The sequence below is a fragment of the Pelodiscus sinensis genome, chromosome 19 (assembly GCF_052426305.1).
Source record: "Pelodiscus sinensis isolate ZL-2025 chromosome 19, ASM5242630v1, whole genome shotgun sequence".
NCBI classification, from domain to species: domain Eukaryota; kingdom Metazoa; phylum Chordata; order Testudines; family Trionychidae; genus Pelodiscus; species Pelodiscus sinensis.
This window is the reverse complement of record NC_143070.1, coordinates 33,074,631-33,099,823: the sequence shown is the minus strand read 5'-3', so window position 1 is coordinate 33,099,823 and position 25,193 is coordinate 33,074,631. Positions and strand designations below refer to the sequence as shown.

Here is a 25,193-nt window from a genome sequence, read left to right as displayed (position 1 = left end):
CAGCCCCCTGCCCCAGCCAGGCCCCCCCAATCTCGGGGCCCCTCAGCCCCCTGCCCCAGCCAGGCCCCCCCCCAATCTCTGGGCCCCTCAGCCCCCTGCCCCAGCCAGGCCCCCCCCCAATCTCTGGGCCCCTCAGCCCCCTACCCCAGCCAGGCCCCCCCCCCCAATCTCTGGGCCCCTCAGCCCCAGCCAGGCCCCTCAGCCCCAGCCAGGCCCCCCCCCAATCTCTGGGCCCCTCAGCCCCCTGCCCCAGCCAGAGCCGCCCCCCCCCAATCTCTGGGCCCCTCAGCCCCCTGCCCCAGCCAGGCCCCCCCCCCCAATCTCTGGGCCCCTCAGCCCCCTGCCCCAGCCAGGCCCCCCCCAATCTCGGGGCCCCTCAGCCCCCTGCCCCAGCCAGGCCCCCCCCCCAATCTCTGGGCCCCTCAGGCCCCTGCCCCAACCAGAGCCCCCCCCATCTCTGGGCCCCTCAGCCCCCCAGCCAGGCCCCCCCAATCTCTGGGCCCCTCAGCCCCTGCCCCAGCCAGGCCCCCCCAATCTCTGGGCCCCTCAGCCCCCCAGCCAGGCCCCCCCCAATCTCTGGGCCCCTCAGCCCCCCAGCCGCGCCAATCTCCCCCTCCCCCCAGCCAGGCGCGAGCATCAGGGAGCGACCGCCCCGCCCCCACGCGCCTCCCGACCGTTACTCCCCCGCGCGCGGCAGTTGGAGCCGTTATCCCCAAAGCGCCAACAGGCGCCGCGCGCAGCCAGGCTGGGGCCAGGAGCCCCGCCCGCCCCCGCGTTCTGCTCCCCCCTCCCTTCCCGGAAGCGGAAGTAGCGGCGCAGTGAGCCTCGGCCCCCTCAGAATTCGCCCCTTGAGGAGGCAGCCGGGGCTCCCCCGCCTGTGGAACGCATGCGCAGTAGCCGCGCTCTCCCCGCCCCTTTGGAACGGCGCGCGGGCACGTGATCCGCAGAGTGCGGGCAGCGGCCTCAGTCGCGGCCACTGCGCCTGCGCCGCGCGCTGCCCGGAGCGAACCTTGAGACCAGCTGCTGGGGCCGCTGCAGCCCAGGTGCGTGCGGGGCGGGGGGCCCTGCCAACCCGCCTGGCTCTAGGGCCGGAGAATCCCCGTTCGGCGCATGCGCCCAGCGCCCTGGCCCCCGCTGGCAGGCGGGGGCCGGGAACCTACGGCCCGCGGGCCGGACACGGCCCTTTGCCTGCCTGGATCCGGGCCCTGACGCTCTGGGACCCCTCCAATACTGGGGAGCCTGCCCTGGCTTTCTAGGCACCCCTGCCGCTCCCTGGGGAATGAGGGGAGGTGGGGGCCACCTCACTGAGGGGGGGGGTCACAATAGTTTCCCCTTCTCACTTGGATTCGTGTGTGCAGCCCTTGTCCCAATTCTCCTCTCCCCCCCCCCCCCTTCCAGCTTCATTTGCGGAGGGAAGATGATGCATGAAATTGCCGGGGCGGCAAAAGTTGTGCAGGGGCCAAACTGACCCGTAGGGGTGGGGAGAGCCCACAACTGGCTGCAGGGCCAAAGGGCAAAATTGGGACAGGCAGCAGGGTTAAGAACAGGCCTTGCCAGGAAACAAAAAAAAAAATACCCCGGTCGGGGAGGCTGGGGAGATATTTGCAAAAATACAGAAGAGGGGACAGAGGATTTCCCCCCCCTGCCAGGGTGGGGAGTGTCAGGACCCACTTCCCAGGGTTGCGTGGGTGGCCAGTGCCTGGAGAGAAGGCGCCTCTTCCCTACCGGAGAGGTAGGTGCTGCCCAAGGGGTGAGATTCAGTGTTTGGGAGCTGCCTGGGAGAGCTGTTTTGCCTCCTGCCTAGCACTCTAGTGAGGGAGCTGACATCCCAGCTAAAGGGCCAGGGCTGGATTTAAGCCCAGCTGCAGGGTCCTGGCTTGTTCTTAAAAATGGGTAAATTGTCCTGTAGTTTCTGTCTCCCTCCCCGTCGGCGCTCGTGGGACCTGCTGCTACCAGATCCCTGCTCCCGTTGCCTGCCCACCAGCAGAGAGTGGGGGGGCCAGTGGTTGTTCCCCCAGCTGGTCCATCCCTGCAGCTTCTGCTGGGTGTACTGACTTAGAATGTTTCCTCCTCTCACGCCCCCTCGCCCCTTTCCTCTGCTTACGCTACGTTGGTGACTGTGATGATGTGTCGGGGTTCCCTCCGATCTTGTGCCCCCATAGCAGCAAGAACGGACTCCACCAGCCCATAGAACAGAGACACTGGCATGATTTTCCGGAAATGCTTTTAATGGAAAAGTTTTCCGTTAAAAGCATTTTCGGAAAAGCGCGTCTAGATTGGCAGGACGCTTTTCCGCAAAAGCACTTTTTGCAGAAAAGCGTCTGTGCCAATCTAGACGCGCTTTTCCACAAAAAAGCCCCGATTGCCATTTTCGCGATCGGGGCTTTTTTGAGGGAAACAAATCTCTGCTGTCTACACTGGCCCTTTTGCGCAAAAGTTTTTCGGAAAAAGACTTTTGCCCGCACGGGAGCAGAATAGTTTTTCCGGAGAAACACTGACGATTTTACAGTAGATCGTCAGTGCTTTTCCGGAAATTCAAGGGGCCAGTGTAGACAGCTGGCAAGTTATTCCGGAAAAGCGGCTGATTTTCTGGAATAAGTGGCCAGTGTAGACACAGCCAGAGGGTTTATTTCTTCTCCAGGATACAGCACAGCATAGACATGAGGTGGCTACAGGAGGCAGACCCCATTGGTTAGGGTGTCCATCGCCCCCTCAGCTTAGTCTGTTCCCTTCATGTCTCCCAGCCAGAAACTGCCTTGCTCCAAGACCCTGCTCCCCAGCCAGGTGTTCGCCTCCGCCTCCGCCTCCCTTCCTTTGTCTCTCCCCCTGGGAAGAGTCTTGTTATCTGCCCAGGCTGGGCCGAGGTGTCTGGATTAATACACATTTGGGAGAGTCAGTGGGAATCTCACATCACAGCGCAGGGGGACACCGGGTTACAGAGCAGACAGCCCCCCCCACTATGTCATAGCAACAGCTTCTCATATGGACCCACAAGGAGGAGACCTTGAACAATTCCACTGACTGAACAATTCGACACACACCATCAACTTCAGCCTGGGCCTGTCTACACAAGAAATCCACCTTCTGGACATGCCAGTACCAATCAGTGAGGGCCACATGAACACCAGCCTACACCGGACACCTACTGACCCCTCTTCTTACCGACATGCCTCCCGCTTCCATTCACGATGCATCACATGATCCATTGTTTGCAGCCTGGTCCTAAGATCTGATGGGGCTCTGGTCCCATCCCACAGACAGACCGACCCACCAGATCTTTATCAATCACTCTTAACCCTGAAACACCTCCCTGGGGACGGGAGGAAACAACCTGGCAGAGCCAGACGAGCACCCAGAATTCACCTGTCCCAAGACAGGTCCAGCAAGGAAAATAACAGAAACCCATCCCCCAGCTCAAATCTCTTCTTGCAGCACCAGCCAGTCTGCCTAGGCCCAGGTCAGGGAGCCATGTTGTCCGAGGAGTGAGAGCAGGGACAGGGAATGGCACCTTCCTACTCTATAAATGTGCCAGCCCAAAGTAGCTCCCCCTTCACTTCCATGGATCTACCCCTCCTCGGTCTCTGCTTTGTCTCCAGACGTGCCCAGTTCTGTCACAGCTGCCTCATGCTGTCAGTCTGAGTCACTCCAGGGCCTTCAGCAGCAAAAGTTCCCAACTGGGCCTAACAGAGCATTTGGTGCTGATGGGACTAGACAGCTGCCATCCCTTGGAGTCCTTTGCCAAGTGTTCAAACATCTCTCCCAGTTCCTTCTCAGGTCACAGTCCTATATCCCAGGGCTGCGTCTAGACTGGCAAGTTTTTCTGCAAAAGCAGCTGCTTTTGTGGAAAAACTTGCCAGCTGTCTACACTGGCCGCTCGAATTTCCGCAAGAACACTGGCGATCTCATATAAGATTGTCAGTGTTCTTGCAGAAATGCTACTGCTCCCGTTCGGGCAAAAGCCCTCTTGCACAAATGTGTAGACAACGCGGTATTGTTTTGTGCAAAAAAGCCCCGATGGCAAAAATGGCAATCGGGGCTTTTTTGCGCAAAACCGCATCTAGATTGGCACGGACGCTTTTCCGCAAAAAGTGCTTTTGCGGAAAAGCGTCCGTGCCAATCTAGACGCTCTTTTCCGCAAATGCTTTTAACGGAAAAACTTTTCTGTTAAAAGCATTTGCGGAAAATTGTGCCAGTGTAGATGTAGCCCAGGTGAGGCTTGAACTCACAATCCCTGGTTTAGGAGGCCAGGGCCACGTTCATTGGGGCACTGGAGCCAGACACGAAGGGAGCAGGAGGTACAGAAATTCTCTCTCCCAAAGGCCCCCCCTTTCTCCTCCATTGGCTGGGCAGACAAGTCTGCAACCCATGGCAGGGAGACGGCTGGGCAAGTCGCTGGCAGAGCTGAACCTGGGCTGGCAGCAGCGCTGTCTGGTCGGCCACAGCCCTGGGAGAGCAGCTGGGGGAGCTCAGCTATGGGGCAGTGGGCCCGTGTGTTCTGCTGCTCACTGAAAAGCTGGCTGTCCAAGCGCCCTGGGGGTTGGTCCTCAGTCTAGGCTTCCTCAGAGCCGCCCAGTCGGCAGCTGGTGACTTTTTCCTTCTGCTGCCCGGCCGTTGGCCGTTTGCATCCTCCCCCTCTTGCTAACCCTGCCCTGTGCTACCCCTTCATTCCCCATAGTGCCCTACTCCTCCATATCCCCCTGAGGGGCGCTGCGTCAGGGAGATGTGAGTCCATGTCCTAGGAGAAAGGTCTGTGCCCACCTTCCTTGCCAGATGGGACTCAGAGGAGAGCATCAGGGTCAGCTCTAGAGATGTAATAGTCTCGTCAGTTTGCTAAAATTAACCAATAAGCAAAGGCTGATAGCTTAATGCTATAGACTACGCACATTCCCTGCCCCACACACACACGCTTGCCAGTAAAATTTTTTTATCAGGCTGGCCTACAGTCCGGCTCAGTCCTGGCTTGAAACAGGTCTGGGACCTACCCCCGTTACAGCTCTGCGTTTAAAGTGTATTAGGAGGTAGGTGGGCAGGTAGCACAGCTCGGTTTCAGCTCATAGCAGGTCTGGGATTTCAGACCTCCCTACCACCCCATGCCGAATCATGTGAGAGAGGTGTAGGGGGGTGTCCTCCTCACCCTTTTGAACCCTAAAGCCTTAAAGGTAAGAAGGCGCCAGCTACACAGTCATGATGCTTAACAGGGACTTGATGTTTATTTGAAGCTTTGTGCTGCTCAGTTCTGATGGATTGCTGCTGAGCTCACTCGAATATGAGTCATTTTACCAGGGGGCCCGTCTCCAACGTAAGGAAATATGGTCACCTAATCCTCGTGCTTTTTCACATCACCGGCCACTTGGGTCAATTTTGCTTCCTGAATGTTCCCTACAGGCCAGGTTATTAAATATGATAGTGCCGAGATACTTTGAAAAATAATTTTATACTTGCACGCTTATAACCAAAATCTGTACTTCTGTAAGTAATTCCCCATCCTGCAACCACTGATGTACCCACCTTGCTTTTCTATTACTTTATTATATATACAAATATTTGGCATTTTACTTGTATATTTGTATTTCTCATCACATATTTCGGTGTCACAGTTTCTCTGTGTGCTACACCTAGGCTGTGTCTAGACTGGCAAGTTTTTCCGGAAAATCAGCCGCTTTTCCGGAAAAACTTGCCAGCTGTCTACACTGGCCGCTTGAATTTCTGGAAAAGCAATGATGATCTACTGTAAAATCATCAGTGCTTTTCCGGAAATACTATGCTGCTCCCGTTCGGGCAAAAGTCTTTTTCTGAAAGACTTTTGCGCAAAAGGGCCAGTGTAGACCGCATAGTAGTGTTTTCTGCAAAAAAGCCCCAATCGCGAAAATGGCGATCGGGGCTTTTTTGCGGAAAAGCGTGTCTAGATTGGCCACGGACGCTTTTCCGCATAAAGTGCTTTTCCGGAAAAGCGTCCGTGCCAATCTAGACGCGCTTTTCCGAAAATGCTTTTAACGGAAAACTTTTCCGTTAAAAGCATTTCTGGAAAATCATGCCAGTGTAGATGTAGCCCTATTGTTACAATATGTTCCAATTGGGCTTTTCACACTGACAGTCTTACTATTCTATGATGCCAAAATCCAGATTTTTAAAATCAATTCTCTCTTTTTTTGCAAATATCAGAGTAGAGATGTAAGCGACTAGTCAGGTAGTCGCCTACCTGAGCAGCATATGCTTATCGGGTAGTCGAGTCACTACTAAACTAGTCACTTCCCTCCCACCTTGCTGCCAGAATGGGGGCATGGCAAGGATTATAGGCCTCTCTGAAATGTCTCCAATTGCCCCTCTACCCCTGCCAGGCTGCAGAACATCTCATATCCTGGAAAAACTCTGCCGCACCCAGGGAATGGGTCCACTTTTTCAGATCAGTTTCCAAAAGAGTGGGCGTGTTTGGCTATTTGGTAGGCCTCAACTAAAACCTTCTTCTGCAGCCAGACTAGGATTTACAGCTAATTGCTGCTGCTCTTCAGAGTCACGTGCTCACATTCTAGCTAAATGACATTGAAACCGTGTCACACTAGCTGTGAGAAGGTTTTCGTATCCTAGTGACACCCACTCTCACCAGAAAAGAAACACATCTCAAGATGGTAGAGAAAACTTAGTTACAGCATTATCTCTTGCAAGAAACTCCTTATTAGTAGTTGTGGTTGTGCAATCCTCATTCTATGATTATTGTCCTCACTTTCCTATTGTTTGTCTGTGTGGTCGCTGTCTGGTTTGTATCTGTTTCTGCTCTATAATTAATTTTGTTAGGTGTAAATCAATTAAGGTGGTGGGATATGATTGGTTAAGTCAATCATAAAAGTATATTATGGCTGGTTAGTAACCAATTATTTTAGTATAATTTTAAGGTATAACTAAGCAGGACTCAATTTCACTATATAAACTGGGGTCCAAGAAGGAGAACAGCAAGAAGGAAAAGGGGAAAGAGAAGAGAAAAGAAGGAAGGAAGACCAAGAAGGAGGAGGGAAGACCTTGAAGAAGAGCTCACCTCCAAGACACAGCCTAAGGATATGTCTACAGTTCATTCTGCCTTCGAGGGAGAAGTGCAAATGTAGACACCCGAAATTGCAAATGAAGCAGGGATTTAAATATCCCACGCTTCATTTGCATAGTCACGTTATGGCGGTATTTTGCGACAGTGCTATTCTGTGGAGAAAAAGTTATTTCGAGAGAAAATCCTTCCCTCGAAATAACCCTTAAACTTCATTTTTTGAGGAGTAAGAGTTATTTCAAGGGAAGGGTTTTCTCTCAAAATAACTTTTTTTTTTGCGACATAGTGCTATAACGTGATTATGCAAATTAAGCATGGCATATTTAAATCCCCACTTCATTTGCAGTTTCGGGTGTATACATTTGCATTCCTCCCTCAAGAGAGGAATGAAGTGTAGACCTACTCTAAGACCAGAGTGGCCAGGACTCCTCTGCACGACCGTTCAAATAATTTGCTGTTTGAATTCTGTGTGGCAGGTGATGTCAAATCTGGGCACTGGGATTATTTACTAGTTTCCCTGGGCTGATAGACTCACAGCTGTGATGGCCGAGTGGTTAAGGCGTTGGACTAGAAATCCAATACGGTTTCCCTGCGCAGGTTCCAATCCTGCTCACAGCGAGGCCTGTGTTTTGGCCACACCCTAACCAGGGCAACAAGCTACCCAAGCCCTGACATGCTCCCCCCACACTCGCCATCCCCAGTGAATCCCCTTCTGCTCCTGTCAGAGAGATGCCTGGAATGGTGCCTCATGCCGGGTCCCTGAGGTCTCAGGTGAACTCTCAGATCCTGCCCCTCACCCAGCGCCCCATGGCTCAGCCCTTTCCTGGGGGTTGCGCCACCCCACAGTGTGACAGAAGCTGGGTGAAAAGTCAGGGAGTCTGGGCCTGCCCCAAAGGTCCATCCATGCAGGAGGGGGAAATGCCGGGAATGTGGCACGGGTCACCTCTCCCCAGGCACACCGCTGCCACCTTCCTAGTGTTGGGAGTGAAGGTCTACCGAAGTGGTGGTGGTGGGGGGGAATCTTTGTTCCCTGCTCTTGCTCTGCCTCTTGCCCCCAAGGCCTTGGCCAAAGAGTTGGTAACGGAATATTTGTCCAATTTTAAGTTCAGCAGTTTCGGTAACCGGGTTTGGTTCTTTAAAGGATTTGAAACCACAGACAGAGGAATACTTCTTTTTAGGGTCGAACAAAGATTTTTCTTTTTCTTTTACTTTATAATTAATTTTTCATTTAAATCAATTCACTATCTTTGATTCGTTTAAGACAGTGTAACATACAAATAAAAAGTAGAAAAAACAGTCCAGTTAAAAAACAAGAAATAACAACTCCTCCTACATCTATACCCTCCAGATTTACCTGTAAACAATTTGTGGAGTTATCAAATATAGAATACTCGCGTAAAGACAGATAGAATCATTGCTTAGATTCAGGAGATATTCTTTTCTTTATGTCTCTCCTTTTTTGGATTTTTCGTTGCAACTTACGACTGGTGGTGTTCCCCTTTCAGAGCTTATGTGCGGCAGCGAGGTTCAGTGCTGGGGAGGGAGCCCTGGTTGATCAGACCTAGCTTTTTGGATTTGCAACCTGTCTGCTCTTGGTCTGTTCTGTCCAACCTTATATACCCTGTTTCAGTATATTGGTATTCCTCTACTCGCCTGACAATTGCTGACGTTAGATTTTTGTTGTCTCATTCTGCCCTTTCAAAACTTTCATCTGCTCCTTTTGAGGTTATCAGCACTTTGTTGCATATTGCAGTCTGTGTTACTTTACTTCCCTAAAAACGGGGTTACTGTTGGTCATCCAATCACATTTTGGTTTTTTATCTTACGTCTCCTGTATCTCACAATGCTGCCTTTCCTTTACACTTAGGCTACGTCTAGACTGGCATGATTTTCCGGAAATGCTTTTAACAGAAAAGTTTTCAGTTAAAAGCATTTTCGGAAAAGAGCGTCTAGATTGACACGGATGCTTTTCCGCAAAAGCACTTTTTGTGGAAAAGCGTCCGTGCCAATCTAGATGCGCTTTTCCGCAAAAAAGCCCCGATCGCCATTTTCGCGATCGGGGTTTTTTTGCAGAAAACAAATCTGAGCTGTCTACACTGGCCCTTTTGTGCAAAAGTTTTGCGTAAAAGGGACTTTTGCCTGAACGGGAGCAGCATAGTATTTCCGCAAGAAGCACTGATTTCTTACAGTAGAAAGTCAGTGCTTTTGCGGAAATTCAAGCGGCCAGTGTAGACAGCTGGCAAGTTTTTCTGGAAAAGCAGCTGATTTTCCGGAAAAACTGGCCAGTCTAGACACAGCCTTACAATTTAAACTGGTGCTTATTTGACATATTCTGGGTAGGCCTCAACACCATCCCTTCACAAGCAGAAAAAGCCCTGCAGATCCCAGAGCTGCTGCCTCAGTGACACAGCCAGGCTCCTACTGGAGAGCAAATGCCCATGGGCACAGGGCAGGCACCAGTGCTCTCAGCAGAGGGGAGAGGGCAGGAGGGGGACTGGGGAGAGCAGAAGGGGCAGCAGCTGCAGAAGGTCGGGAGAGAGGTTCCCAGCCCCTCAACCTCCCCAGACCCGTTCACTGCCTCACCCTGGGCAGATTTCCTTCCCTGTCCCTTGCTCCCAGGGCAGTCAAAGCCCATTTCTCCCCTTACCAGTCCCAGTGTGATGGGGCAGGGGGCTGCCCTCCGGGACACTGTCAGGGAACCCCCCAGAGTGGCAGGTTTGGAACTTTTGCTCTTTTCTAGTGTCTGTCTCGGATTCGGCCCCAGGGAGGATGTGCAAGTGCCTGGTGGGTGACCCCTGGTGGGACGGGCCAGGCCTGTGTCGTAACCACACAACTAACGGTTTCCGAACCTGGCCAGAGCCTGGAGGAACTGGGGTGTGAAATGGACCAAAGACCCTTGAGAAACCACCTCAATCACAGAACCACGCGATGCTAGAACTGAAAGGACCACGAGAGATCCTCAAGTCCGGTACCCTGCCCTCATGACAGGGCAAAGCACCAGCTAGACCATCCCTGACAGGTGTCTGTCCAACCTGCTCTTGAACATCTCCAGAGATGGTGATTCCACCACCTCCCTAGGCAATTGAGTACAGTGTTTCACCATCCAGATAGGACATTTTTCCTAATGTCCAACCTAAACCTCCCTTGGTGCAGTTTAAGGCCATGGCTGCATATGCTGTCATCAGAGGCCAAGAACAATTCCCCCCTCTCCTCCCTGTGACACCCCTCTCGACCTGACAGGACCAAGACCCACGTGTGACGTAGTGGGGGGCTGTCTGCTCTGTGACCCGGGGTCCCCCTGCGCTGTGATGGGAGATTCTCACTGACCCTCCCAAATGTGGATTAACCCAGACACCCGGGCTCAGTCTCCCAGGGAGGGAGACAAAGGGGGGGAAGGTGGAGACCAGTACTTGGCTGGGGGGCAGGGCTGGAAGAGAGTTTTTTAGTTTCTGTCTGGGATCATGGAGGAAGCAGCCTAAGCAAGGGGCTGGGATTTAGGGGCCCAGTCTCCCCCATCTCCAAGGAGCCTGAGGCATCCTAGGCCCGGTTCCTGTAACCAGATTACATCTGTGCTGTGCTGTATCCTGGAGAAGCAATAAACTCCCTCTATTCTACTGGCTGGCGGAGTCTGTTGGTGCCATTACGGTGGTGCAGGAGTTGGGGGAACCCTGATGTGCCACCACACCATGTCTACCTTTTGTTCCAGATGATGCCATCTTGCAGTACACAAGGCAGGGAAATGGCTGTGATGGAGCTGGCTCAGGTAGGGGATTGTGTGTGTGGGGAGGGGGGCAGGAAATAAACAGGGTGAGGCAGTGAGGGGGCAGGGTGGGGTAAACTTGCTGGGACTTGCTCAGCTTAGGGCCTATGATCTGACCAGGCCCATTGGGAGGGAGGGGTGAACGCTCTCCCATTTCTGAAAGAGGAAACTCCCCATGGACTGGAAAAACAGACCAGAGTCTCCATTGGTCCATTAGTGGCTATGGGCCAGGCTGGGCAGGGAGAGTGTCCTGAACCTCTGTTTGCCAGACGCTGGGAATGGGCGACGGGGTGGATCACTTGGTGGTTCCCTGTTCAGTTCAGTCCCTCTGGGGCACCTGCATTGGCCGCTGTGGGCAGACAGGACACTGGGCCGGAGGGGCCTTTGGTCGGACCCAGCCTGGCTGTTCCTCTTCCTGTTTCTCACGCTGGAGACGGAGCTCACTAGCCAGAGGCTGCCATGAACTAGGAAGGGGCTGGGATTCCTGTCCCTGTGCTGAGCTCTGCTTCCATCTCAGCCTGTGGCTGGCAGGGGGGTGACTGAGAAGACCCTGCCCTGTTCCATCTGCTGGAAGGCACAAGGAGCTCTCCCCTCTCTCTCTCTCTGGAGCCTCCTGGCCTCAGGGCAGGGTGGGGTGGGATTCTGCTCTTCGGGCCCCCTCCATGGTGACGAGTGGGGCTGTGGCTGGGGTGTCAGGCACTGAGTGGGGGGTCCCCTGTTTCAGATGCCGGTGACCTTCGAGGAGGTGGCTGTGTATTTCACCGCGGGGCAGGGGGTCCTGCTGAGCCCCGTGCAGAGAGACCTCTACGAGGACGTCATGCAGGAGAACTATGAGACGGTGGCCTCGCTGGGTAAGGATTCCTGTGCCCTCAATGAGCAGCGCCCTGGGGCCGGCATTTCTGCGTCGGGTCAGGTTCTTCCATGGTCAATTTGAGAGAGGAGTGGAGCCCAAAACCCTCGAGTGAGGGGCACTTTGATCACCATGCCTCTTTCTGGGGAACAGGGGAATCAGACACCTAAGGGACATTCAGATTCAGTCCCATCTTCCCAGCTTTCAGGGGCCAAAAGCAAGGAACTGTGCTGCCTATGTTATTTCTCCTTCGCGCACCGTTCACCTGTCACCTTGGGACTGTCTCCATTTGTGGAGGAGTCTGGTTCCACAGGCTTGGAAACAGACAGGAGTTTAGCCCCCAAGCTGTGTGTGCGTGTCAGCGAGTCCTCTAGAAATCCACAGATCATTAAAACTCCTAGGCTGCATCTAGACTGGCAGGTTTTTCCGCAAAAGCATACACTTTTGCGGAAAAACTTGCCAGCTGTCTACACTGGCCGCTTGAATTTCCTCAAGAACATTGACGATCTAATGTAAGATTGTCAGTGTTCTTGCACAAATACTATGATGCTCCCATTCGGGAAAAAGCCCTCTTGCGCAAATGTATTTGCGCAAGAGGGCCAGTGTAGACAGCTAAAAACTGTTTTGCGCAAAAAAGCCCCGATGACAAAAATGGCGATTGGGGCTTTCTTGCGCAAAACCGCATCTAGATTAGCACAGACGCTTTTCCGCAAAAAGTGATTTTGCGCAAAAGCGTCCGTGCCAATCTAGACACTCTTTTCCGCAAATGCTTTTAACGGAAAAACTTTTCCGTTAAAAGCATTTGCAGAAACTCATGCCAGTCTAGACGCAGCCTTCGTGAGGGTCTGTCCCTCTGTCCCTAAGCCTGCGAGACTCACTTCCACCCTGTACAGCTTGTCACTGGACGCAGTCAGCCCCGTCTCAAACCTTTATCCAGCTTCCCAGGGAAAAGGCGTCCACTGGTCACATACCCCTCTCAGACTCAGATTATTTTGAGCCTGGGCTATTGTGGATGTGAATTCCTCAGCGAGTCACCCCCAATTCCTGTCCCCATCTAGATAGTGGTGTAATGCCACGGGAACAGAGGAACACACATAGGCTACATCTAGACTGGCATGATTTTCCGCAAATGCTTTTAACGGAAAAGTTTTCCGTTAAAAGCATTTTTGGAAAAGCGCATCTAGATTGGCAGGTCGCTTTTCCGCAAAAGCACTTTTTGCAGAAAAGTGTCCATGGCCAATCTAGACGCGCTTTTCCGCAAAAAAGCCCCGATCGCCATTTTCGCCATCGGGGCTTTTTTGCGGAAAACAAATCTCTGCTGTCTACACTGGCCCTTTTGCGCAAAAGTTTTTCGGAAAAAGACTTTTGCCCGAACGGGAGCAGCATAGTATTTCCGCAAGAACACTGACAATCTTACATGAGATCATCAGTGCTTTTGCAGAAATTCAAGCGGCCAATGTGGGCAGCTGGCAATTTTTTTGGAAAAGCAGCTGCTTTTCTGGAAAAAGTGGCCAGTCTAGATACAGCCAATAGGGTTACTACAGGACAGTCAAAATCACATGCAACATAACAAAGCAAACAGAGTGAATACAGTCCTGACTTCATCACATCCCCATGTCCTTTCCTTCCCAGAAGTCTGCTGCTCTCAAGTCCCAGTCCCATGCAGGATCAGATTGGCCTCAATGAATGTTTCTTGTGACACACACTCTGCCCAGACTCCATGTGCCTTCACCTTACCTGATTTTACCCTTGTGCAGGATTCTCCATTTCCAAACCTGACCTGATCATCCAGCTGGAACGAGGGGAAGAACCGTGGGTCCCAGATCTCCAGCCCTCCAAAGAAATGGGGTTCATGAGAGAGAGTCGCACAGGTGAGAAACCAGAGAAATTGACACACAAACATTCCAGAAATTCAGGAAAAACCTGAGGCTTCCAAAAATGAGCCAAAAATGGGTGACAACCCCCACAGCTCCCCAGACATCCCATTACCTGTCAGGAGTTTCCTCCCTATGTTTCCTTCTTTGGGAGTGTTTGGATAGGATGTGCACCCACATACAATATCTCAGTCTCCCAAAGTTTTATTGTGCTGTGCTTTCTGGCTTAGGGATGTGAAGGGCTAGTCGAGTAGCTGCTAAGCAAATGCTTATTGGATTGTCGACAGGCTAGTCGACTAATCGCTTCCCTCACCCCCTTCCACCTCTATCACGAAGAGGCAACAAGGTGGGGAGAGTGCAGGTACTTAACGGAGGCAGTGCCTCTTGGAGTCTGGGACCAGGCACCAGGCTCCATGCGGCGCTGCCGCTTTGAAATGTCGCCTTCAGCCCGGAGCCAGCTGGGGTGTCTCCCAGCTGCACGTGATCTTTCAAAGCACCAGAACTCTACCCATGGACCATTTGTTCATGGCCCACAGTGCAGTTTGGGTTTACACGGGGCTCAACTCATGGCCTGCGGGTGGGATCTTTTGCCTCCACTGGGAACACTTCACAACAGCAAGTCAATATAATGGTCTTCTGTTGATATGCGTTTTAGTAGTTAAATTTCCTGGACTGTCATCCGCATTAAAAGTGCTGTCATATGGTGGAAATCGGGTCACTATTGCATGTTATTAATATCAACAGAACTGACCTAAATAGGACCCGCGTGTTGTGTAGTCTTGCCTTAATCTTTGTATTCATGCCTATCCATGGGGAAGAAGCTATTTGCATATATTTGTATATATATATGCAACCACACTTAAGTTGCAGCCCTCGGCATGGGACGTGAGTATCATTGCGGCCCCGGAGCGTCTACAGTTGAGTAGCCCTGGTGTGGAAACTGGGATCAGCTGGGCTTCCCCCTCGGAACCTGGGCTCCGAGCAGCGCTGCTGCTTTCAAACGCTGCAGGGAGCCCAGCCTCAGGATATCCGCGGTTTTTCAAAGGGCAGTGCAGCATGGAACACCAGGTCAGTGGGGGAGTCCCCAGCTGACCCCAGGCTCCACACGGCACTTTCACCTTTGAAGTGTAGCAATAGCCCTAGGGCTGCGGCTACATTACAATGGCGGAGGCGCCCTATCGACTAATCAAATAGTGATGCAAAATGCACTGACTATTCGATTCATCAGTTAGTCGATACTTAACATCCTTATTATGTCTTTGCCATTTTCCGGTTGGTCCCTTCTCAGCACGGTCAGTGACTCTTGCTTGGATTCTTTCTCTCCCAGCAAGTGCTAGGACACTGAGGGAGAACAAGGAGGAGAATCCACAGCAGGAAGGTCCTGGCATGGTAGAATCACAGGGAACATTTTTCGAAAGAGCTGAAGGGGATTGTTCCCAGTATGTAGAACAGGGGAAAGCCTGGGGAAAATCAACACAGCGAAGAGAGGCAGCTGAAGAACAATTCAGGCAGGAAAATGGAGGAGCCCATTAAATGCAGTGTTAGGGGCGGGCCAGTGTGGGTTTTGGGTTTTTTTTGTTCTTTCCATGACAGTCTCTCCTCCCTCTCCACCTGCTTGACCAGTTTCCTCCTGCAATTTTATTTAAAAAATGGGTTTCATGGCCAAATAAAACTGAGGAACATTGGACTAGACTATTGCATCTCTAGTCAATGGAAGTTCACAGGCAGGAATGGCAGGTACCAGAGTTGTGGGGCTGGGTGCAGCTGTTGTTAGGGCCTGCAGGGTCTCCTTCTGCCAATGTGCTAAGACCCTGAAAGGAGGGTGAAGTCTGAGTCCTTTCCTGTCTCTGGTAGATTTTGTGCAGCTCAAAGGGGCACCGAATGGCAGGCCTGACTGATCACAAGAGGGAGGCTGGGAAACCACACAAAGGCTGCAGAGGGGAAGCTGAGCTGCAGCAACACCCACAAGCACGAGAGAAGCAGCACAGCCCATCCCCACCCAGGCCGGCCATAGAAACTGCCCTGGCCAGCCACGGGAGCGACAGCTGTTGTGGGCGGCTAGCACGGCCCAGCAGGCACAGGCAGTCGGGTTCACGAGTGTGGAGCAAAGACAGGGCATGAAGCAGCCTGCCAAGGCACTTTCCTGCTCAGACAACTTCCTCTGCCTCCTTCTGGCCCAAGTAGAGCATCTGAGCCAAAGATCAGGGAGAGCCTAGGCAGGAGCTTTGTGGACAGAGCACTTGAGGAGCTAGACATCTGCTGGGTCCTTTCTCTCCAAGTCCTAGTGACCCGCCAGGTGGCAGCTGCAATCAGAGCCTTGCCTGGGGACCTTAGTATCACACCCACCAGCCCTCCTTAGAGTTCCCTTTCTGAGCAGTGTGTTCCTGTCCTGCCCTGTGGTGGAGGGTATGGAATGGGCCAAGAGGGAGACTGAGTTGTACCTTAGGGTGTGTCTAGACTACATGCCTCCGTCGATGGAGGCATGTAGATTAGACAGATCGGCAGAGGGAAATGAAGCCGCGATTTAAATAATCGCAGCTTCATTTAAATTTAAATGGCTGCCACGCTCTGCCGATCAGCTGTTTGTCGGCAGAGCAGGACAGTCTAGACGTTCCCCTGTCGACAGAAAACCTTTTTGTCAACCGCACCATTATGCCTCGTGGAATGAGGTTTACCGGGCCGGTCGACAAAAGGGTTTTCTGTCGACAGAAGAACGTCTAGACTGATCCGCTCTGCCGACAAACAGCTGATCGGCAGAGCGGGGCAGCCATTTAAATTTAAACGAAGCCGCGAATATTTAAATCGCGGCTTCATTTCCCTCTGCCGATCTGTCTAATCTACACGCCTCCGTCGACGGAGGCATGTAGTCTAGACACACCCTTAGAGAGTGAAGCTAAGTGCTCAGCTCTCCTGGGGAATCAGCCAGGCCATTCCTGAGGTAGAGGGGATGCACCTTTACTGCATGTGACTGTTTCCTGGGATCTTGTACCAACCAGCGCCCTCTCTGGGTGGGCAACTCAGATCCTGGCTCTGGAAGCAGCAATGGCACAGACCCTAATAACCAAATCAATTCTTTTAACTGCTCTCCAAATAGGATTTCTGGTCTCCAATGCTCATGTGATCTCCAGGACGGAGGAGGGGGAGGAGCTGCAGATCCTAGATCTCCAGGACTGTGAGAGAGGAGAAATCATCAATGACAACTATACAGGTGAGCAATCAGCTAAACTGACTCAGAAACTAATTTCAGTGTCCTCATAGCAGATGTCACTTGTGCATTTTCATCAAGTCTGACTGACCCTTCTGCTTGTCTTGAACACCAGTATGAGGGTGCTGAGCGGGGGAAGGGTTATGGTGAAGGACGGTAAGCCTGTATGTGACGGCGCATTGGGGTTCCCCAGTCTCCTGCAGCCCCGGAATGGCACGAACAGACTCCACCAGCCAGTAGAATACAGGTGGTTTATTGCTTCTCCACGATACAGCACAGCACAGATGTAATCTAGTTACAGGAACTGGGGGCTAAGAGGCCTCAGTGCCCCCCTTGAGATAGGGGAATCCCAGCCCCCTCCCCAGTTCCTTCTCCCCTGCTTTCCAGCCAGGAACTAACTCCCCCTCTCCAAGCCCTGCCCCCAGCCAGGGCAGCATTCCACCTCCCTTTGTTTCTCCCCATGGGGAGTTGGCTGATTCAACTGGTATGGAGTCACCTTTGCATAATAAGGTTTTCCCTGCTGGGTCTTGCTCCAGACAGCAGAGGTCACCACAGCCCAGCAAGTACCCCCACTACGTCACACCGTATCATGATTACTCAGTCTTTCCAGACATTCCTTGGGCGTGCTCCCCCTTTTCTATTTCTATTTTAGAGTTTTGTTTCAGCTTAGCACAGGGAATAACTCCTTTCTGGATTCTCTGTCCCAGCAGGTGATGAGTTGCTGAGTGAGAACAATGAAAAGAGTCTTCAGCAGGAAAGACCAGAGCAAATGGCTCCATTTGGAATATTACTGGGAAAATCTGAAGGGCATTTTTCTCAGAGTCTTGAGCAGAGAGAGACATGTGAGAGCCAGCGTAGCCCACAAAAGCAACAAGAAAACCATCCAGGAGAGGGACAAGATAAATCGAATCACAAAAGAAGAGGGGTGAAAACAAACAAAGAAACGGTTCATCAGAAAACCCCCCATCAACAGTCATCCTGCACGTCCAGTGACTGTGTAACTCTTAGTAAACGTAGAACAGCCCACATAGGAGAAAAACCCTTCAGCTGCTCTGACTGTGGAAAATGCTTCAGTCACAGGTCAGACCTTGTTAAACATAGGAAAACCCACACAGGAGAGAAACCCTTCAGCTGCTCTGACTGTGGGAAAAGCTTCAGCAAGAGCTCAAATCTTTTTACCCACAGGAGTACCCACACAGGAGAGAAACCTTTCAGTTGCTCTGACTGTGGAAAATGCTTCAGTCACAGGTCTAATCTTGTAATACATAGGAGAACCCACACAGGAGAGAGACCCTTCAGCTGCTCTGACTGTGGGAAAAGCTTCAGGCAGAGGTCACACCTTGTTATCCATAGGAGAACCCACACACAAGAGAAACTCTTCATCTGCTCTGACTGTGGGAAAAACTTCAGTCAGAGGTCATACCTTGATAGGCATATGACAACCCACACAGGAGAGAAACCCTTCAGCTGCTCTGACTGTAGAAAATGCTTCAGTCACAAGTCACACCTTGTTGTACATAGGAGAACTCACACAGGAGAGAAGCCCTTCAGCTGCTCTGACTGTGGGAAAAGCTTCAATCAGAGCTCAAGCCTTGTTGCGCATAAGAAAACGCACACAGAAGAGAAACCCTTCAGCTGCTCTGACTGTGGAAAATGTTTCAGTCACAGGGCATACCTTGTTGCACATAGGAAAACCCACACAGGAGAGAAACCCTTCAGCTGCTCTGACTGTGGGAAAAGCTTCAGTAAGAGTTCAAGCCTGGTTAGACATAGGAGAACCCACACAGGAGAGAAACCTTTCAGCTGCTCTGAGTGTGGGAAATGCTTCAGTCATAGGTCACACCTTGTTAAACATAGGGGAACCCATACAGGAGAGAAACCTTTCAGCTGCTCTCACTGTGGAAAATGCTTCAGTCATGGGTCATACCTAGTTAAACATAGGAGAACCCACACAGGAGAGAAGCCCTTCAGCTGCTCTGACTGTGGGAAAAGCTTCAGTGAGAGTTCCAGGCTAGTTGCACATCGGAGAACCCACATGGGAGGAACCTTATAACAGAGATGGGAAAAAGTCCCTCAATGGGCAGAATCCAGCCCGCCTAGGGCTTTTACCTTGACTGGAAGGCAGTGCCATGCTCTGCCTCCTAACTGGCATATGCTGTGAGGGAAGGAGCTCAGCCCCACCTCTCTTTCCACCATGTAGCCACTGGAGAGGAGGCAGCACTGGGGCTAAGGCTGCACCACACAGACTAGCTAGAGGCACCGCTGCCACTGTACCTCTGGCTTCCCAGACCAGCTTATGGCCACAGTCATAGAATCTCGTGCTGCTGGGGCCATGTGGCCATGGCAGGGGTGCCTCTGGGGCCAGTTGTGGGCCGTGTGGTTGTGTCAGCATTGCCTCCAGCCCCGGACCATGTAGCTGCAGCAGATATACACCTAGGCAGTGGTACCTCTGGGACCAGTCCTGGACTGCATAGCTGTCACAGCAGCGAAAGCTCCCTCCAGGACATCTGGGACAGTGTGGCTGCAGATGTTGCTGCAAGGGGACAGGAAGCCAGGTCATGTTCCCCCTCATCCCCAGACCCTCCATCCCCTCACTTCCCTCCCCACAGTATACCCAACTTGCTCTGACACTCTCCCTTGTTTTTGCACCCTCTTTCCTTGCCACATACTGCCCCTTCCCTTGTTCCTGTTCTCTCCACCTGGCCAGACACCCTACTCCCAGCCTGCTTCTGTACTCCAGCTCCCTTCCAGATCCTGCACCCCATCCCTATCCTGCTTGCTGGTGGCCCTGCCTCACACACTGTAACCCTCATTTCTGTCCCTACCCCAGAGCCTAAGGAGGTCCATAAGATCCACTAACTCCAGAAAGACCAGATTTCATTTTCTGGCATCAGAAGTTCTTAACCTCAGTCCTCCCCCCTTTGTTTCCCCTCACCCAAGAAGGCTGGGGCAGCAGAGGATTAAAGTCTCTCAGTTTGGGCCACATCAGTGGGGGGTGGGGGTTGGAGGAGGTTGTTTTTCATTTTGGTTTGGTTTTTTTGCTTCTCACTTGTGTGGTCCCCAACCAATTTTTTCTTTGATGGGTCAGTGACCCCAATCTAAAAATGGTTCTCCACTCCTGCCTGAAATAAATCATTGAAACCTTTTGTGTTGGGCATAATGTTTTACCTTTTTTGAAATGAAGTTTGACAAAGTAACACCAGAGAATCAAAATGCTTAATCTGTTTTATAGTGTAAATTAAACTGATCTCCACAGCTGCAGCACTAGCAAAGTAGCTCAGGTGTAATTATATAATTCATGATGAGTGTCCATTAGCAACTGGTAGTCCATAGAAAGGTATGCATCCACCTGTCGTACCTCTGTGTTCTGTAGCTCGGTACCTTGGGCGGTCTGAACTGTCAGTGTCAGCGTCATCTGGTCAGGGTCATCCTGGCACGCTCCTGACAGGACCTCTACTCCGTCGGTAGTGATAAACTTTTGGCCGTGTGCGTAACAATTGGTACTCCCTTTATCTAGAGTTAGACCCCGTGCACTTGAGTCAACACAGGAGATCTCTGAGAGGCCCTGGAAACGACAGATGCAGGCAAGGTTTGAAATCAATTGAGCCGATTTATTGTCAAATGCGAAGCTCTACCAGTTGGTAACAGAGATCAGTACAATGTTACACTACTGGGCACTATGGCCCGCGTTGACAAGGTACTAACACTTGGCAGGCTTATTGCCATATAACAGATATTAACAGCAGTCAGTCAAGAGTTAAGCTACTGTGCACTCTGTAAGTTTAGGCAATAACACCTGCCGTTCAGGCACCTAGTGCATTCCCCCCTCCCCCCCCAAAGTCGGCCGGAGAGCACCTTTTGCGGTGTCCTTTTATAGACAGGTACAAGCAACTTGCATCATTTCTACGTACCGGGTTGCCACCTCTGTTGCCTAGTTACCACCCCTCAACTTACAAAAGGGGGTATTACTTACTATCCTTCATGCTGTTAATCTCGAAATGGTCTTGAACCTAGGTTGGTATGTGCATGAGTTTTTAGGGAGTCTTTGTACCAAGACATTTCTTATTAAGATGTTCCGTTACTCCCCTTTGGCTTGCAGTTTGTTCTTGGTGCTTCCCTGTGCCTCCCTGTGTCCTTCATGCTCTGCCTAACTATGGGTATGTCTACACTACCACCCTAGTTTGAATTAGGGTGGTAGTGTAGACATACCCTAACTGTCATGCATCTGACGAAGTGGGTCTTTGCCCACGAAAGTTTATGCTCCTACACTTCAGTTAGTCTATAAGGTGCCACAGGACTCCTCGCCACTCTAACTTACACAATCGCACAGTTATCAGTAGGGCCTCTTTCTTGGCTCCTGTGTTAGTGAACCAAAGTCTTGTTCACAAGATTGCAGGCCTGTTGCTGTTTTCATGTTACAGGCCTCTATTTAGGCCTGCTGACTCCATGTTACAGACCCTCAGCTTACTACACCACCCAGGTGGTCCACAGGGTATACAGTGGAGAGAAATCCTCCCTATCTCCCAGAAGAGTGGCACAGCCCAGGGCAGGAGAGTTAAATCTTTGCACGTCCCTTCGGAATGGTTGCTGACCCCTGTTCTGGTTCTTCTAAACGACTGGCTGAGCAATCCCTAGGCAGGGCTGTGCTCTGTGGCTCACTGGAGGTAACTTTATTCTGATCAGTCCGGGTATGAAACTCCAAACAGGGTGAGTTTCAAAATCAGGGTTTCTGGGTCCTGTTCCCAGCATTGTCCCAGACTGGCTGTGTGATGCCAGTCAAGGCCCTTTGCCTTTCTCAGCTTTTTTCCCTCCCTCTGTCAGTTGGGTATAACAATCCTCTCCTGTCTACCCCATGGCAGGGACAGCTGGCGAGCTGAAAGGAGCCATCTGAGGGTGTCATTAGCAGCAGTAATAGGTGTCATATCAGTATTTGGTCCTGCCATGAGGGCAGGGGACTGGACTCGATGACCTCGCAAGGGCCCTTCCAGTCCTAGTATTCTGGGATTCATGTGTTTTGGGTTCCTTGTCCTCAGGCTGTTGGAGAGAGAATTTGTGCCTCTTGCTGGGTGTTTCATTCTCACTGGAGGTCTGTCTCTTGTCTAGCTGGCTCAGTGGGAGGCTGGGATCATGGAATCTACCAAGTTGGTTAGAGTTCCGGGGGGGAGGGAGAAGGAAGCTGAGGTGGTGTTTCTCGCTGATTCCCCTGATGTCTTCACATCTGGTGGGCAAAGACCCACAATGGAGCATCACTAGGAGTTGAATCCAGGATCTCCTGTTTATCACTTCAAACGTCTTTTAAAAACTGTTCTACTTTATGGTTCCAGACAATGCCTTTGACTCCCAAAGTGCGGCCATTCCCCATTTCCCTCCATCCTTTCAGCCCTGACGGTGTCTGGCCCCCTGTGCATAGAAAGCTACAGCCCCATGGGTAGAAGCTCTAACATGCACATCTGCCCCAGCTATTGGGACTGTGGAGTGCCTAGTGCTCTGTGTGTCGCCTGCAGCTACCTTTGTTCAACTATGAGCCATATGAACCTTCCCATCTCTCCTTACTCATCATTAGTCACTTGCCCAGATATAGCCACAAGGGGGGCTCCTTGGCTGCATCTAGACTGGCAAGTTTTTCCACAAAAGCAGCTGCTTTTGCAGAAAAACTTGCCAGCTGTCTACACTGGCTGCTTGAATTTCCGCAAGAACACTGACGATCTCATGTAAGATTGTCAGCGTTCTTGCGGAAATACTATACTGCTCCCTTTCGGGCAAAAGCCCTCTTGTGCAAATGCTTTTGCGCAAAAGGGCCAGTGTAGACAACGCGGTATTGTTTTGCACATAAAAGCCCCGATGGTGAAAATGGCGATCAGGCCTTTCTTGTGCAAAACCACATCTAGATTGGCACGGATGCTTTTCCGCAAAAAGTACTTTTTGCTCAAAAAGACGCTCTTTTCTGCAAATGCTTTTAATGGAAAAACTTTTCCATTAAAAGCATTTGCGGAGAATCATGCCAGTCTAGACGTAGCCCTTGTGTTTCTCACAAGCACTGGCAGGGTTTGTATGGCCAGGTCATTTTCTTTTCAGAAGAAGAGATTGTCATGATCATGAGGATTAGCCAGCAGCCTGGGGACGAAAGGGTTAACCACACCTAGCCAGGTGGAGTGGCCAATAGGAATGTAGGTAGGAATTTCAAACTGGGAGAAAGGAATTTTTGGCTTTTCCGTCCTTTGTCCTGAGAGTTACTCTCCAACTATGGACAGATACAGAGATGTCTCTCTCTTTCTCCAAGAAACAATTCTTCACTTTCTGCAAGTAGGGTAAAGTTTAGATAAATCTGTTAGGTTTTATTGTTTTATAGTTTGGGGAATGGGATCTGGAGTCTGTGAACTTTTAAAAAGTGTTTGGTTTTCCTTGTAACTAAGTTCTGGCCCATGGTGGATTTTTCCTCCACAAGTATATTCGTTATTTGTCCATCTAGTCATTATGCTTGCAACAGGAATATTCTGGTGATAATAAAAGCTCTTTCTTTTTTATTTTTATTAACCTGGTATTGGTTAATGGTCGTGTCCTGGTTTGTACTTTGGGTGTGAGATTTCCCAAATGATCTTTCCCCTGATTTTTGTATCAATATTTGGGTGGCGACAGCAAAGATTGTATTTCCAAATGGGAATTCAGATCACACCCTTGTTAAATTGATGGAAATAGAAACCAGACTCACAGCGGGTTTGATCTGGTTTCAACTGAGGGACAGGTTTGCTGGTTTATGTGCATTGGTGCTAGAAAAGTTTAAGGCTACGTCTACATTGGCAAGATTTTGCGCAAATACTTTTAATGCAAGAGTTCTTGCGTTGAAGTATTTGCACAAGAGAGCATCTACACTGGCATGTGCCTTTGCGCAAGAGATGTGCTTTTGCACAAAAGCATCCATGCCGGTGTAGATGCTCTCTTGAGCAAGCAAGCTCTGATGGCCATTTTAGCCATCGGGCTTTCTTGCGCAAGAAATTCATGTTGCCTGTCTACACTGGCCTCTTGCGCAAGAACAGTTGCGCAAGAAGGCTTATTCCTAAGCGGGAGCATCATAGTTCTTGCACAAGAAGCACTGATTTCACACATTAGAAAGTCAGTGTTCTTCGCAAGAACTCCCTGCCAGTGGAGACAGGCAATGTGGTTTTGCGCAAAAGCAGCTGCTTTTGTGTAAAATCTTGCCAATGTAGACACAGCCTATGTGTTCATAGTCATTTAAATACAAACTCTTTACAACTTGCAGTGGGGAGTTCTAGGTGGGAGATTAGGGTTCTTATTCATTGAAAGGATTCCAGAAAATTGATGTTTAGACTATAATAAATTAAGAGTCAACTGTTTCCAAAATATGGACACTTTCCCTGTGGGTCGCTTGGATTTGACACAAGGACTACTTGGTCTACAGTCAAACATGCTACCATTGAGCTGCATCCCCATAGAAACCTGGGTCTATACAAAGTCTGCATCTAGACTGCAGGCTTCTTGCGCAAGAAGCTTTTTGTGAAGGAGCTCCTTTGCAAGGACTCCTTGTGCGAGAGTGCGTTCACACCGCAAAAGTGCATTGGAAAAGCAATGCGCTTTTGTGCAAGAGAGCATCCACACTGCGTAGATGCTCTCTTGCAACAAAACTCTGATTGCCATTAACAAAATGGCCACCAGGATACCTGTGCTTCTTTCGATAGGATGTTTTTGTGCAAAAAAAACCGTGTTTCCCATCTATTCCTTGTAGAAAGAGGACTATTGCAGAAAAAACCCTCTCTTCTTCTGATTTACTGTAAATTTACTTGCGCAAAATCACGCTTGCCATGTGAACACTCTGCGGCTGTGTCTAGACTGGCAAGTTTTTCCACAAAAGCAGCTACTTTTGCGGAAAAACTTCCCAGCTGTCTACACTGGCTGCTTGAATTTCCGTAAGAACACTGACTTCCTACTGTCTGAAATCAGTGCTTCTTGTGGAAATACTATGCTGCTCCCATTCGGGCAAAAGTCCTTTTGCACAAAGCTTTTGCACCAAAGGGCCAGTGTAGACAGCTCAGATTTGTTTTGCGCAAAAAAGCCCGGATCGCGAAAATGGCGATCGGGCCTTTTTTGCGGAAAAGTGCATCTAGAATGGCACAGACACTTTTCCACAAAAAGTGCTTTTGCAGAAAAGCATCCGTACCAATCTAGATGCACTTTTCCACAAATGCTTTTAACAGAAAAACTTTTCCATTAAAAGCATTTTCAGAAAATCATGCCAGTCTAGACTGGCAATTTTTTCCGCAAAAGCGAATGCTTTTGCGGAAAAACTTGCCAGCTGTCTACACTGGCCGCTTGAATTTCCGCAAGAACACTGATGATCTCATGTAAGAAATCAGTGCTTCTTGCGGAAATACTATGCTGCTCCCGTGCGGGCAAAAGTCCTTTTGCGCAAAAGCGCCAGTGTACACAGCTCAGATTTGTTTTGCACAAAAAAGCCC

At 50.8% G+C, this 25,193-nt stretch overlaps 1 protein-coding gene and 1 non-coding gene across 4 annotated transcripts; both read left to right on the top strand.

The window, feature by feature from the left end:
• Window positions 1–886: 886 nt before the first annotated feature.
• On the top strand, window positions 887–19,868 carry LOC149523091 (zinc finger protein 707-like). 3 transcript variants are annotated; one of them, XM_089771308.1, is made up of 6 exons: window positions 887–1,043; window positions 10,740–10,796; window positions 11,518–11,644; window positions 13,401–13,514; window positions 16,612–16,725; window positions 17,430–19,868. In XM_089771308.1, the coding sequence occupies exons 2-6, from the start codon at window positions 10,740–10,742 to the stop codon at window positions 18,773–18,775; spliced, it is 1,758 nt and encodes a 585-aa protein (XP_089627434.1). In that variant the 5' UTR covers window positions 887–1,043; the 3' UTR covers window positions 18,776–19,868. The 3 variants fall into 3 exon arrangements, with proteins under 3 accessions (XP_089627434.1, XP_089627435.1, XP_089627436.1); XM_089771309.1 differs by having other exon boundaries at window positions 890–1,043; window positions 17,433–19,868; XM_089771310.1 differs by having other exon boundaries at window positions 892–1,043; window positions 16,838–17,492.
• On the top strand, window positions 7,570–7,651 carry TRNAS-AGA (transfer RNA serine (anticodon AGA)). The gene has a single exon. It is a non-coding gene; the product is annotated as a tRNA-Ser (tRNA).
• Window positions 19,869–25,193: the final 5,325 nt, after the last annotated feature.